Here is a 14,109-nt window from a genome sequence, read left to right on the forward strand (position 1 = left end):
AAGAAAACATAGCAAGAAATCTTTCTGAAAGGTCAGGCAAAGATTTTTTTAGGTAGGGCACTAAAGGCACAATTCATAAAAACATAAATTGGACCTCAAAGTTTTAAAAAGTTTTGCTGTTCAAAAGAAACCATTAAGAAAATTAAAAGACAAGTTAGAGACTAGGAAAAATATTTGTAAAGCATATAGCTGATGAACTGTATCCAGACTATGTAAAGAACTTGAGTGGGCAAAAGACATTTCACACAAAAACATATAGAAATGATTAATAAGCACATGAAAAGATGCTCAACATGATTAGTCATTAGAGAAACGCAAAGTAAAAGCACAAGGAGACGCTACTACACACCCTCGGGAACGGCTGCAGCCAACAGTTCTGACAATACAAGAGTTGACCAGCACGTGGAGAATCTAGGACTCCCATGCACTGCTGGTGTGGCTGCATCATTTTGCAGTTTGGTTTAAAAACTAAGCATACACTTGCCATATGACGCAGCAACTTCACTCCTAGGTATGTACCCAAGAGAAATGAAAATGTGCCTGCACAAGGACTTGTACGCAAATGTTCACAGCAACATTATTCACACCAGCCAAAAGCTAGAAGCAATCCATCAACTGATAAATGGATACACAAAATGTGCTATATCCATACCATGGATTGCTACTCAGCAATAAAAAGGAGCAAACAACTGATACAGGCAACAACCTGGACCAACCCCAAGAACATGGTAGTTGAAAGAAGCCAGACTCAAAAGACTACATATTGTATAATTCCATTTAGATAAAATTTCTAGAGAAGATAAAATTATAGAGACAAAAATACAGATCACTGGTTTCCTGCTGCTGGGGGTAGAAGTGGGAATAGACAGCAGACATTTTGGAGTGATGGAAATATTCTAAAACTCGATTGTGATTTTAGTTGTAAAACTGTATACATTTACTAAAATCGTTGAACAGTACACTTGCCATGGGTAAATTTTTATGGTGCATGAATTATACACCAATAAATTTATTTTAAAAAAAAACTATGTGGCAACCTTGGAGCTGTGCCTCTCGGATCCCACTTTAAGAAAGAATCGTCTAAGACTTCCCTGGCGGCGCAGTGGTTAAGAATCCGCCTGCCAATGCAGGGGATGTGGGTTCGAGCCCTGGTCCAGGAAGATCCCACATGCCGCGGAGCAACTAAGCCCGTGCGCCACAACTACTGAGCCTGTGCTCTAGAGCCCGCAAGCCACAACTACTGAGCCCATGAGCCTAGAGCCCATGCTCTGCAGCAAGAGAAGCCACCACAACGAGAAGCCCGCGCACCGCAATGAAGAGTAGCCCCCGTTGGCCACAACTAGAGAAAAGCCCACATGCAGCAACAAAGACTCAGTGCAGCCAAAGATAAATAAATAAATTGTTTTAAAAAAGAAAGAATCTTCTGCTCAGCTGGAATGAATACAGTTAGCTGACGGCTGTTAGTGCCTTAAAGATCCACCTCAGCTTTCAAGCCGAGGCCACTCTCTTCCTGGGCAGTCATCCCCGGGCAAGGATCAGGCCCAGCGGGCATCAGGGGCCTGGCTAATTCTGCTAATATAAGACCCCTAACAGGCACCCGGGCTCCAGAACCTCCGTCCCCACCTGCAGTGTCTGAGGCCTCTCCGCCATCCTCTCTTCCTTCTCCTGTCCTGTCACAGCTGCGTCCACAAGCGCTCCTTATGAATCCCGCTTCCTCCCATTTGTATTTTTCTCGGGAGTTACCCCCAGCAAACCTCTTGCTCTCTTAACTCCCATCAGTGTCAGCTACCTGAGGCCCCCCCGCCCCCGCCAGCAAGGACTGTGATGCATGTGACCCCCCCAGGCACTCGGGCAGCAGCCTGCAGCCTCATATTTCTTCCATGACACATACCACACTGAGTGGAACACAGAAAGCTATTGATCGTCTCGTGTGTTCAGGTCAGATTTTGCCTCTAATTCAGAAAAACCTCTATTTTAGTGCCTTTGGCTTTGGGAATTGTGGATTAGGGACTGTGGGACTTGTATTCTTATCTGTGGATACTCTGCTTTCTGGAGATATTACACCAGTGGATGGAAGGACTGGGGTTTGAACATGGAGTCCCTACATGGCACTGCAAGCTCGTCAGGCTTAACTGCAGCTCTGAGAATGTCCAATGGACTGGTAATGACGGATTTTTACAATGTTTCCTAATGCCTACCATGTGCAGGTAACTACCTTCATAAAACACAGGTCCTCAAACTCAATCAACGTGTTTCCAAGAAACTGTAATTAGTGGCTGTTTTCAGCCTTTGTTAAATAGCAAAACCCGTTAAGTGAGGTTGCATGAAAGTTGCAATAGATACAGCAGGTGGCAACAGAACTGCTCCGGTTAAAGAGTGGGGAGGGAAGAGAGGGTTCCAGATCCTTGCCCAAAGATCCATTCCTTCCTCCCATGGGATCACCTCCGCAGTGCCTCTGTGGATACTTATGGGATCACCTCAAAACCACTACATCTGGTCCAATCCTCCACTTCACTTGCAGAGAAGCTGACACCTTCAACATCATTCAACTAATGAGCAGTAATCTACAAAAACCATCTAAAATCAGAACTCCCCATGCACAATAGCACAAACTGAAATTGTCTGTGAGTAAGGGACAGCCTTGATCAAACTCAGAAAACTGCTTTGAAAGGCAAACAACACTGAAAAGTAGAGTCACAAATGAGACTTCATTTGATGTCAGTTAAAGCTGCTTTGTGTCATGCCGGCCACTCCCATTATCTTGTACACCCAGTGCCACATTTTTTAATAAAACATTTTTCACCATGCGTTACATTAAATACTATTATCCTCTCAGGTGTTTAGAAGTGCCATTTAGGGCATTAAAAGATTTAATTTCTAGATAGTTACTTACAATCATGCCGCCTTGTAATTGTGTTTGAAAAGCGTATGAGAAAATCCTGAGCTGACTTCTTGAACTTTAATGTGAATTCCAATCATCTGGGGATATTGTTAAAGGTAGATTCTGATTCAGTAGATCTGGGTGGGGCCCAAAACGCTGCATTTGTAAAAAGCTGCCAGATGATGTCATGGAAGCTGCTTGAATTGCAAGGATTTGGAATACTCAGAGGGATAACTTTACATACCATTTAGTTCTGTACAGGAATTAATGATTTGGAGATTTTAATGTCCTTTTTATTTATTTATTTATTTATTTATTTATTTTTAACATCTTTATTGAAGTATAATTGCCTTACAATGGTGTGTTAGCTTCTGCTTTATAACAAAGTGAATCAGTTATACATATACAATATGTTCCCATTTCTCTTCCCTCTTGCATCTCCCTCCCTCCCACCCTCCCCATCCCATCCCTCTAGGTGGTCACAAAGCACCGAGCTGATCTCCCTGTGCTATGCGGCTGCTTCCCACTAGTTATCTATTTTACATTTGGTAGTGTATATATGTCCATGACACTCTCTTACCCTGTCACATCTCACCCCACCCCCTCCCCATATCCTCAAGTCCATTCTCTAGTAGGTCTGTGTCTTTATTCCCGTCTTGCCACTAGGTTCTTCATGGCCTTTTTTTTTTTTTTTTTTCCCTTAGATTCCGTATATATGTGTTAGCATACTGTATTTGTTTTTCTCTTTCTGACTTACTTCACTCTGTATGACAGACTCTAACTCCATCCACCTCATTACAAATACCTCCATTTCATTTCTTTTTATGGCTGAGTAATATTCCATTGTATATATGTGCCACATCTTCTTTATCCATTCATCTGTCGATGGACATTTAGATTGCTTCCATGTCCTGGCTATTGTAAATAGAGCTGCAATGAACATTTTGGTACATGACTCTTTTTGACCTATGGTTTTCTCAGGGTATATGCCCAGTAGTGGGATTGCTGGGTCGTATGGTAGTTCTATTTGTAGTTTTTTAAGGAACCTCCATACTGTTCTCCATAGTGGCTGTATCAATTTACATTCCCACCAACAGTGCAAGAGTGTTCCCTTTCCTCCACACCCTCTCCAGCATTTATTGTTTCTAGATTTTTTGATGATGGCCATTCTGACCGGTGTGAGATGATATCTCATTGTAGTTTTGATTTGCATTTCTCTAATGATTAATGATGTTGAGCAGTCTTTCATGTGTCTGTAGGCCATCTGTATATCTTCTTTGGAGAAATGTCTATTTAGGTCTTCGGCCCATTTTTGGATTGGGTTGTTCGTTTTTTTGTTATTGAGCTGCATGAGCTGCTTGTAAATCTTGGAGATTAATCCTTTGTCAGTTGCTTCATTTGCAAATATTTTCTCCCATTCTGATGGTTGTCTTTTGGTCTTGTTTATGGTTTCCTTTGCTGTGCAAAAGCTTTTAAGTTTCATTAGGTCCCATTTGTTTATTTGTGTTCTTATTTCCATTTCTCTGGGAGCTGGGTCAAAAAGAATCTTGCTGTGATGTATGTCATAGAGTGTTCTGCCTATGTTTTCCTCTAAGAGTTTGATAGTGTCTGCCCTTACACTTAGGTCTTTAATCCATTTTGAGTTTATTTTTGTGCATGGTGTCAGGGAGTGTTCTATTTTCATACTTTTACATGTACCTGTCCAATTTTCCCAGCACCACTTATTGAAGAGGCTGTCTTTTCTCCACTTAATGTCCTTTTTAAACCAAATTGCTGCTTCTAGCCATGTGTTGCAAACACGTTGTAAAATTCGATCAAGGTATTTCTTTGAAAATGCTTAGGGCAGTGACTCTCAACCCTGACAGAACATCAGAATCACCTGAGGGGGTTTAAAAATACACAAACACCAAGGATTCTGATTTAACTTGTCTGGGCATCCATATATTTGGGGGGGGGGTGTATTTGTCTGTTTAGTTCTCTGCAGTTTTTTGTTTTGTTTAATTTTTGAATTTTATTTATTTTTTTATACAGCAGGTTCTTATTAGTCATCAGTTTTATACACATCAGTGTATACATGTCAATCCCAATCGCCCAATTCATCACACCACCATCCCCACCCCCCCACGGTTTTCCCCCCTTGGTGTCCATACGTTTGTTCTCTACATCTGTGTCTCAACTTCTGCCCTGCACACCGGTTTTATCACGTGTGAGGTTCACCTATCAACCACCACAGTGAAGATAGAGACCACCTCCATCACAATGATCCCTCGTGACCACATTCCCCTTTGTAACCACACCTATTTACCCCACTTCCTTAACTCCTGGCAACCAGTAATCTGTTTTCCATTTCTATAACTTTGTCCTTTCAAGAATGTTATGTAAATGGAATGGAATGTTGTGTAAATGGAATCATACAATATGTATCCTTTGGCATTGGCTTTTATCCCTCAGCAAAATTCTCTGATAACTCATCTACGCTGTGTGTATCAATAGTTGGTAACTTTTTATTGTTGAGCAGTACCCCATGGCATGTTTACTTAACTACTAAACTATCCCAAGTTTACTTAACTATTCACCCCTTGAAGAGGGTGAAGACATGCCCCAGGCCAGTGTGATGTTCATGTATCAACTTGACTCGATCATGTGATGCCCAGATATTTGGTCAAACATCATTCTGGGTGTGTCCATGAGGATGTACCTGGGTGAAATTAATATTTGCATGGGTAGACTGAGTAAAGCAGGTTGCCCTCCCCACTGTGGGTGGGCCTCATCCAATCAGTTGAAGGCCTGGCTAGAACAAAAAGGCTGAACATCCTTAATAAGGCAGATCTCCTCTTGCCTGACTGCCTTGAACTGAGACATCCATCTTTTCCTGCCTTTGGACTCAAACTGAAACATCGTCTCTTCTTGGGTCTCAAGCCTGCAGGCGTTCAGACTGGAGCTCACACCACCAGCTCCCCTGGGTCTACAGCCTGCCAAATGTGGATCTTGAGACTCTCCAGCCTCCAGCAGCACACAAGCCAATTCCTTACAATAAATGTCTCCTATGGGTTCTGTGTCTGTGGAGGACCTTGACTAATACACTCAGTGTGTGACACAAAGTAGGTATTTGAATATTTGCCGAACCTGGATTTGAATCCATGGGAAGTTGACAAGCCCTTCAAGTCTTTGAAGGAAGTATGGTGGCATATTGTGGTGTCTAAGCAGCTTGGCGGGGTGGGATGGAGGGTCAAGTGTTGACGGGGTGGGTGGGGGAGCAGAGCCCAGTCTGTCATCTCCCTCCACCAAGGATGGTTCCTGGAGCAGGATGAACACTGGGGCCTACACTCTGACCCGGGTGAAGCTGTCAGGCACAGGGTTCACCAGCCCAGAGAGAATCCATGGAGTATCATGGAACCTCTTGGTAAAACTGGGTTCTAGTCTTCACCTACCACTTGGTAGAACCAGGGCAGGTTGACTTAAGAATCCTGGGAGTCAGGGAAGTTATGTGTAAAGTGGTGATGATTCTGCACTTACTGCACATGTCATAATAATACAGGGGTCTTTGTAAGGATCAGAAGAAGGTGTGAAAGGTCTTCATAAGCCACCAGGCACTATGAAAATGTAACCTATGACTATTCTTGTTCTAACAGAAACACAGGCGCTGGTTTGCATTAATCATGAGGAAACAAAAATCAGAACAAATTGATGAGGTGTCTGAGAATAAACCACTGGCAGAGTTTCTCAGAGCACTGAGAGGGACCTTCTGGCCCAGGGTCACCAGCAATGCCGACTCCTGAGCCACTTCAGAGGACCAAATCAGGACCCCTGGGAGGAGTGACTAGTTAAACCTAAAGTTTGAAATCTCTCAGCTCTGCTCTTTAAAGGGAATGCAATAACATCCAGTGCTCCTGGATGTGGTCAGGCCAGTGAGGGTGAAACCAATATTCTATGCTGATCTTTGGGAAGGAAAGGAAAACAAGGGTATTTACTGTGAAGCATTAAAAAATTAGATCCAAAGCATGAAACTAAAGCAAAATGTGTAAATATCCACCTCTCCATGAAATAGCTCTGTTTTACAGAATGTGTCATTCTGTATTGTGTAGAGGATCAATGTAGGTTGATAACTGAAATAAATAGCAAGCTTATCTCTCCTTCTGTGTTTATATTTAAAGCCACTATTTTATTTCATGTAACAAGTGGTGACTTAATTGCAGATACAGTGAAAAAATGATCATAAACATTTTTGTGTTCTCATCATTACTTCCTTACACATAACCTTTCCCTTAGTTAGAGAGAATCATATTGAGGAGAATAGGCTTTATTTAGGAAGAATGCAAGGAAAACAGATAATGGCCAAGTTTTTGACTTCCAAAATATTGGGGAAGAAATAGAATAGGCTTAATAACCTAAAAACACTTCTGCTGCAACATATGTAGAAAACTAAAGAAAAATATTACAAATTTCTTTATAAATGTATTGCAGAACCCCTAAAAAAGAAAGGAAATTTCCAGTGGGTGGGAATCAGAAAGGAGCCATAACCTGAGAACCACCTGAGTCTGAGGGCTGAAGGCTGCTGCCCGGGAACAGGAGGGTGGGGGTGGGGGGGCGGGGAGTGGGCTCTGGGAAGCAGGGGCTTGTGTATAACGGAAAACAGGGTCAGCAGATGAGGTTATGGGCCTGTGTTAGTGAGTGGTATTGGAGTGGAGACCCTCCAGGTAAAACTGAAATTCTGTCCAGTACACACTCAGTGAAGGAGACTAGGAAAAAATTCTATACTAGTTGACAAGCTAGACTATCTGGCTTGCAGTTCCAATCAAGGAGAAAAAAAATCATTCCTTTCATACCATGTTTTATGAACTAAAATTAGAAAAGCAATGACACGAGTATAAAAACTGTACTTATAAGTTTGAAAACATACTTATAAATAATTGATACAGAAAAGAAAGCATAATGGAAATAAATAAGATAATATTTAGACCTGAAGTAAAAACTCCTTGCTTCAGCTAAAGCAAGATTTAGAGGGAAATATATAGCTCTAATTGCTTACATTAGTAAAGAAAAAAATCACTGCAAACTAATTAGCTAAATATTCAACAAAAGAGGTTGGGAAAAGAACTATATAGTAAATTAAAGAAGCGACAGGAAGGAAATAATAAAGCTAATAGAAATTAACAAAATAAAAATAAAGAAATGAAAGAATTCATCCAACAAAAGGTGATTCTTTGGAAACACTGATAAAATAGGTAAATTTCTGAAAGCCTAATCAAGCTAATTAACATCATAAAAACATAAGAAGGCAGTGTGAAACTCACCAGTAATGTTATATAGTCAAAGATTCTGTAATATGATAATGGTGCTATGTAATTCACTTAAAACTCCACTTTAGGTTTAAAAAAATGTAGCAAAAATAACCGTAACTACAATAATCTGTTATTTGTTATACAATATAAAAATACATAAATTGAATCATCAATAACCTAAAATGTGAGGTGGGGAAAGGTAAAAATGTAAAGCATAAGAACTCTATTTAGGTTAAGCTGTTATTAGTTTAAAATAGGGTGTTATAATTTTAAGATATTTTATGTAAGCCTCATGGTCACCATAAGGGAAAAACCTGTAGTAATTACAGAAAAACATAATAAAGAAGACAAAGCATAGTGATACTACAAGACATCAAAACACACACAAAAAGCAGGATAGGATTCAAGGAAGAATGGGTCTACAAAACAACCAGAAAAGAAGACCAAAATGGCAAGAGTAAGTCTTTAGGTATCAGTAGTTACTTTAAATATAAACAGATTATATTTTCCAACCAAAGATATAAAATAGCTGGAAGGATAAAAAGAACAAGATCCAACAATACGCTGCCTACAAGAAATTCATTTTAGTGTTAAGACATACATAAACTGAGAATGAAGGGCTGGGAAAAGATATTTCAAGCACATGGTAACCAAAAAATAGCAGAGGTAACTATACTTATGCCAGATAAAATAGACTTTAAATTTAAAATGGTAAAAAAGCCAAAGAAAGTCAGTATATAATGATAAAGGAGCCAATATATCAGGAAGACCTAACAATTTTAAGTATTAATGCATCCAACATCAGAGCACCTAAATACATAAAGCAAAGACTAACAGAGCCAAAAGGAGAAATAAACAGCAATATAATAATGGTTGGGGACTTTAATATCCCATTCTTGACAATGGATAGAGTATCCAGACAGAGAATGAGTAAGAAAACAGCAGACTTAAGCAACACCTTATGAAGGTAACAGACATATACTGAACATTCTATCTGACAACAGCAGAATACATGTTCTTCTGACATGCACATGAAACATTTTCTAGAACAGGCCATGTATTAGGTCACAAAACAAGTCTTAGCAAATTCAAGAAGACTGAAATTAGTCAAGTATCTTCTCTGACCAAAATGGTATAAAACTAGAAATCAATAAGAGGAAAACTGAACATTTTACAAATACATGGAGAGTAAGCAATACTCTTCTGATCAATGAATCAGAGAAGAAATTAAAGGAGAAATAAAGTATCTTGAGACAAACAAAAATGGAAACATAACACACCAAAACTTATGGGATGCAGCAAAAGCTGTTCTAAGAAGGAAGTTTATAGCAATAAATGCCTACATTAAGAAGAAATATCCCAAATAAACAATGTAACTCTATACCTTAAGCAACAAGGAAAAGAACAACAAACTGAGACCATAGTTAGCAGAAGGAAAGAAATAATAAAGATTAGAGCAGACATAAATGAAACAGAGAACAGGAAAACAACAGAAAAGATTAACCAAAATAAGAATTGGTTCTTTGAAAAGATAAACAAAATTGACAAATCTTTAGCTAGACTAACCAAAGGAAAAAGAGGAGCCAAATCAATAACTTATAAATGAAAAGTAGACATTACAAATGATACCACAAAATTACAAAGATCATAATAGGCTACTATGAACAACTATACACCAACAAACTGGAAAACTTAGAAGAAATGGAAAAATTCTTAGAAACATACAAACCACCAAGACTGAAGTGGGAAGAAATAGAAAGTCTGAATAGACCAATTGTTAGTAAGGAGATTGAATCAGTAATCAAAAATTTCCCAACAAAGAAAAGTCCAGGACCAGATGGCTTCACTGGTGGATTTTACAAACATTTGAAGAATTAACATCAATCTTTCTCAAACTCTTTCAAAATATCAAAGAGGAGGAAATCCTTTAAACTCATTTTATGAAGCCAGCACTGGCCTGATACTAAAACCAGGTAAGGACACTACCAGAAAAGAAAACCATAGGCTAATATCCCTCATGAATATAGATGCAAAAGTTCTGCAAACTGAATTCAGTAGCACATTAAAAGGATCATTTACCATGACCAAGTGGGCTTTATCCCTCATGTGTAAGGATGTTTCAACATAAACAAATCAGTGTGATATATCATGTTGATAGAATGAAAGAAAAAATCATATAATCATTGCAGTTGACACAGAAAAAGCATTTGACAAAATTCAACATCTCTTTATGATTTAAAAAAAACTCCAACAAATTAGGTACAGAAGGAACATACCTCAACATAATAAACAACATATATAACAAGCTCACAGTTAATACCGCTCAATGGTGAAACGTTGAAAGCTTTTCCTCTAAGATCAGGAACAAGACAAGGGTGCCCACTCTCACCACCCTGTTTAACATAATACTGGAAGTTCTTGCCAGATCAATCAGGCAAGAAAAGAAATAAAAGTCATTAGAATTGGAAAGGAAGAATAAAATAGTCTCTATTTGCAGATGGTATAATTTTATATGTAGAAAATCCTGAAGACTCCACCCAAAAACTGTTACATCTAAACAACAAATTCAATAAAATTGGAGGATACAAAATTAACATACAAAAATCAGTAGTGTTTCTGTACACTAACAACAAATTAACTGAAAAAGAAATCAAGAGGGCTTCCCTGGTGGCGCAGTGGTTAAGAATCCACCTACCAGTGCAGGGGACAGGGGTTCAAGCCCTGGTCTGGGAAGATCCCACATGCCACGGAGCAACTAAGCCCGTGCGCCACAACTACTGAGGCTGTGTGCCACAACTACAGAAGCCTACACAACTAGAGCCCGTGCTCCACAACGAGAGAAGCCACCACAATGATAAGCGCACGCACCGCAACAAAGAGCAGCGCCCGCTGGCCGCAACTAGAGAAAGCCCGCCCACAGCAATGAAGACTCAACGCAGCCAAAAATAAATAAATTAATTTTAAAAAAAAGAAATCAAGAAAACGATCCAATTTACAATGGCATCAAAACAATAAAATTCTTAGGAATAAACTTAACCAAAAAGTTGAAAGATCTCTACTCTGAAAACTACAAGCCATTGATGTTTAAAAATTAAAGACAAATAAATGCACAGGTGTCCTGTGTTCCTGGATTGGAAGAATTAGTAATATTAAAATGTCAATATCACCAAAAGCCATCTATATATTCAGTGCAATCCCTATCAAAATTTCAATTTTTTTTTTTACAGAAGTAGAAAAACAATCCTGAAGGCTGTATGAAACCACAAAAGATGCCAAATAGCCAAAGCAGTCTTGTGAAAGAACAACAAAGCAGGAGGCATCACACTTCCCTATTTCAAGCTATACTATAGAACAGTATGGTACTGGTATAAAAACAAATAGATCAATGAAACAGAATCAGGAGCCCAGAAATAAATCCAAGCATATATGGTCAACTGATATTTGACAAAGGAACCAAGAATACTCAATGGAGAAAAGACAGTCTCCAATAAATGGTCCTGGGATAACTGGATATTCACATGTAAAACAATGAAATTTGACCTCTATCTTACACCACTCAAAAATTAACTCTAAATGGATTAAAGACTTGAATGTAAGACTTGAAACCACGAAACTCCTAGAAGAAAACATAGGGGAAAAAAAAGCTTCTTGATATGAGTCTTGGCAGTGATTTCTTGGGTATGACACCTAAAGCACAAGCAACGAAATAAAAAATTAACAAGTGGGACTACATCAAACTAAAAAGCTTCTGCACAGGAAAACAATCAACAAAGTGAAAAGACAGTCTATGGAATGGGAAAAATTGCTTACAAACCATATATTTAAGATAATATCAAAAATATATAATGAATTCATATGACTCAAAGCAAAAAGATGAATAATCCAATTTAAAAATGGGCTGATGATCTGAATACACATTTTTACAAAGACAACATATAACTGACCAACAGGTACAATGAAAAGGTGCTCAACATCACTAGTCATTAAGGAAATGAAAATCAAAATCACAATGAGATACCGCCTCACACCGGTTAGAATGGTTGTCATAAAAAGATGAGAGATAATAGATGTATTGATAGATGAGGATGTGGAGAAAAGAGAACCCTTGTGCACTGTTGGTGGGATTGTAAACTGGTACAACCACTATGGACAACTGCATAGAGGCTCCTCAAAAAGTTAAAAATAAAATTGCCATATGACCCAGCAATCCCATTTCTGGGTATACATCCAAAGAAAATGAAATCATTATCTCAAAGAGGTATCTCACCCCATGTTCACTGCAAAGATATGGAAACAACCTAAGTGTCCATTGATGAATGAATAAAGAACATGTGATACATATATATACAATGGAATATTATTCAACTGTGAAAAACTAGGATATCCTTTCATTTGTGACAGTATGGATGGAAATTGAGCATTATGCTTTGTGAAATAAGTCAGACAGAGGAAGATGGATACTGTATGATCTCACTTATATGTGGAATCAGAAAGAAAAAAAAAAACTCAAAGCAAAAGACCTAGTTTGCAGTTTCTAGAGGTTGGGGGCGGGGGCATGGGAAGATTGGAGGAAGGTGGTCAAAAGGTAGAAACTTCCAGTTATAAGAGAAATAGGACTACAAATATAATGTACAACACGCTGACTACAGCTCACACTGCTGTATGATACATATGAAAGTTAAGAGAGTAAATCACAAGGAAATTTTCTTTTTTGCTTTCTCTCTTTACTGTATCTATATGTGATGATGGATGCTACCTAAACTTATTGCAGTAATCATTTCACAATACATGTAAGTAAACCATTATGCTGTAAATCTTAAATTTACAGTGAGGTATGTCAATTATATCTCAAAATAACTGGAAAAGATTAAAATAAAGAAATGAAATCATCTATTCATCAAAAGATCACTGAGAACGCTGTTAAAATAAGTAACTCTCTGAAAGCTTAATCAAGGAGGAAAAAATAAAGTAATAAAAATAATCTAGACTTGAAAAGGGAAACACTCACACACACATATACACAACTCTAATTTTTCAAATTTGAAGTATTTTGAAAACGTTTATGAAATTGATAATAAACAACTGATAGAAAACCAGAGAAAGTTGATCTAATATTATATTAGAAATGAGTAGACATAATTCAGCAAAAATAGGCTGACACCAAAAATCAAAAGTATAATAACAGTAGAGAATAGAATATAAGCATGTGCCACGCAAACCTCTGTCTGTAAGAAAAAATAAAAGATAGCCACTGGAGAAGGTGTGGAGCAAAGGGAACCCTCCTCCACTGTTGGTGGGAATGTAAGGTGGTGCAGCCACTATGGAGAACAGTATGGAGGTTCCTCAGAAAACTAAAAATAGAATTACCATATGATATAGCAATCCCACTCCTGGGCATATACCTGGACAAAACTATAATTCAGAAAGATGCATGCAACCCTATATTCATAACAGCACTATTTACAATAGCCAAGACATGGAAGCAGCCTAAATGTCCATCGACAGATGAATGGATAAAGAAGATGTGGTACATATATACAATGGAATAGTACTCAGCCATAAAAATAATGAAATAATGCCATTTACAGCAATGTGGATGCAACTAGAGATTATCATACTAAGGGAAGTACGTCAGAAAGAGAAAGACAAGTACCATATATCACTTATATGTGGAATCTAGAATATGGCACAAATGAACCTATCTACGAAACAGAAACAAGAATCACAGACATAGAGAACAGACTTGTGGTTGCCGGGGGGGCTGGGGGAGGAGAGGGAGGGATGGAGTGGGAGTTTGGGATTAGCAGATGCAACTAGTATATACAGGATGGATAAACAACAAGATCCTACTGTAAAGCACAGGGAACTATATCCAATCTCCTGGGATAAACCATAATGGAAAAGAATATTTTAAAAAAGAATGTATATATGTGTAAAACTGAGTCA

The 14,109-nt window shown here is 38.4% G+C and overlaps 2 protein-coding genes across 7 annotated transcripts in view; one reads left to right on the forward strand and one right to left on the reverse strand.

Moving 5' to 3' along the window:
* The window catches only part of MCPH1 (microcephalin 1), a 348,745-nt gene that overhangs the window by 232,817 nt on the left and 101,819 nt on the right, over window positions 1-14,109 (forward strand). The window contains exon 11 of one of the 6 annotated variants that reach the window (XM_082444096.1): window positions 6,514-7,443. The exons of 4 other annotated variants lie outside the window; for them this stretch is intronic. In XM_082444096.1, the coding sequence (XP_082300222.1) occupies window positions 6,514-6,660 (147 nt within the window). In that variant the 3' untranslated portion in view covers window positions 6,661-7,443. Of the gene's footprint in view, window positions 1-6,513; window positions 7,444-14,109 lie in introns of those variants that run through there. One more of the 6 variants, XM_082444097.1, reaches the window with a different exon arrangement.
* The window catches only part of LOC309651401 (uncharacterized protein), a 142,855-nt gene that overhangs the window by 23,399 nt on the left and 105,347 nt on the right, over window positions 1-14,109 (reverse strand). The window lies entirely within an intron of this gene.

The sequence above is a fragment of the Balaenoptera physalus genome, assembly GCF_965194825.1.
Source record: "Balaenoptera physalus genome assembly, chromosome: 21".
Taxonomy (NCBI): Eukaryota; Metazoa; Chordata; class Mammalia; order Artiodactyla; family Balaenopteridae; genus Balaenoptera; species Balaenoptera physalus.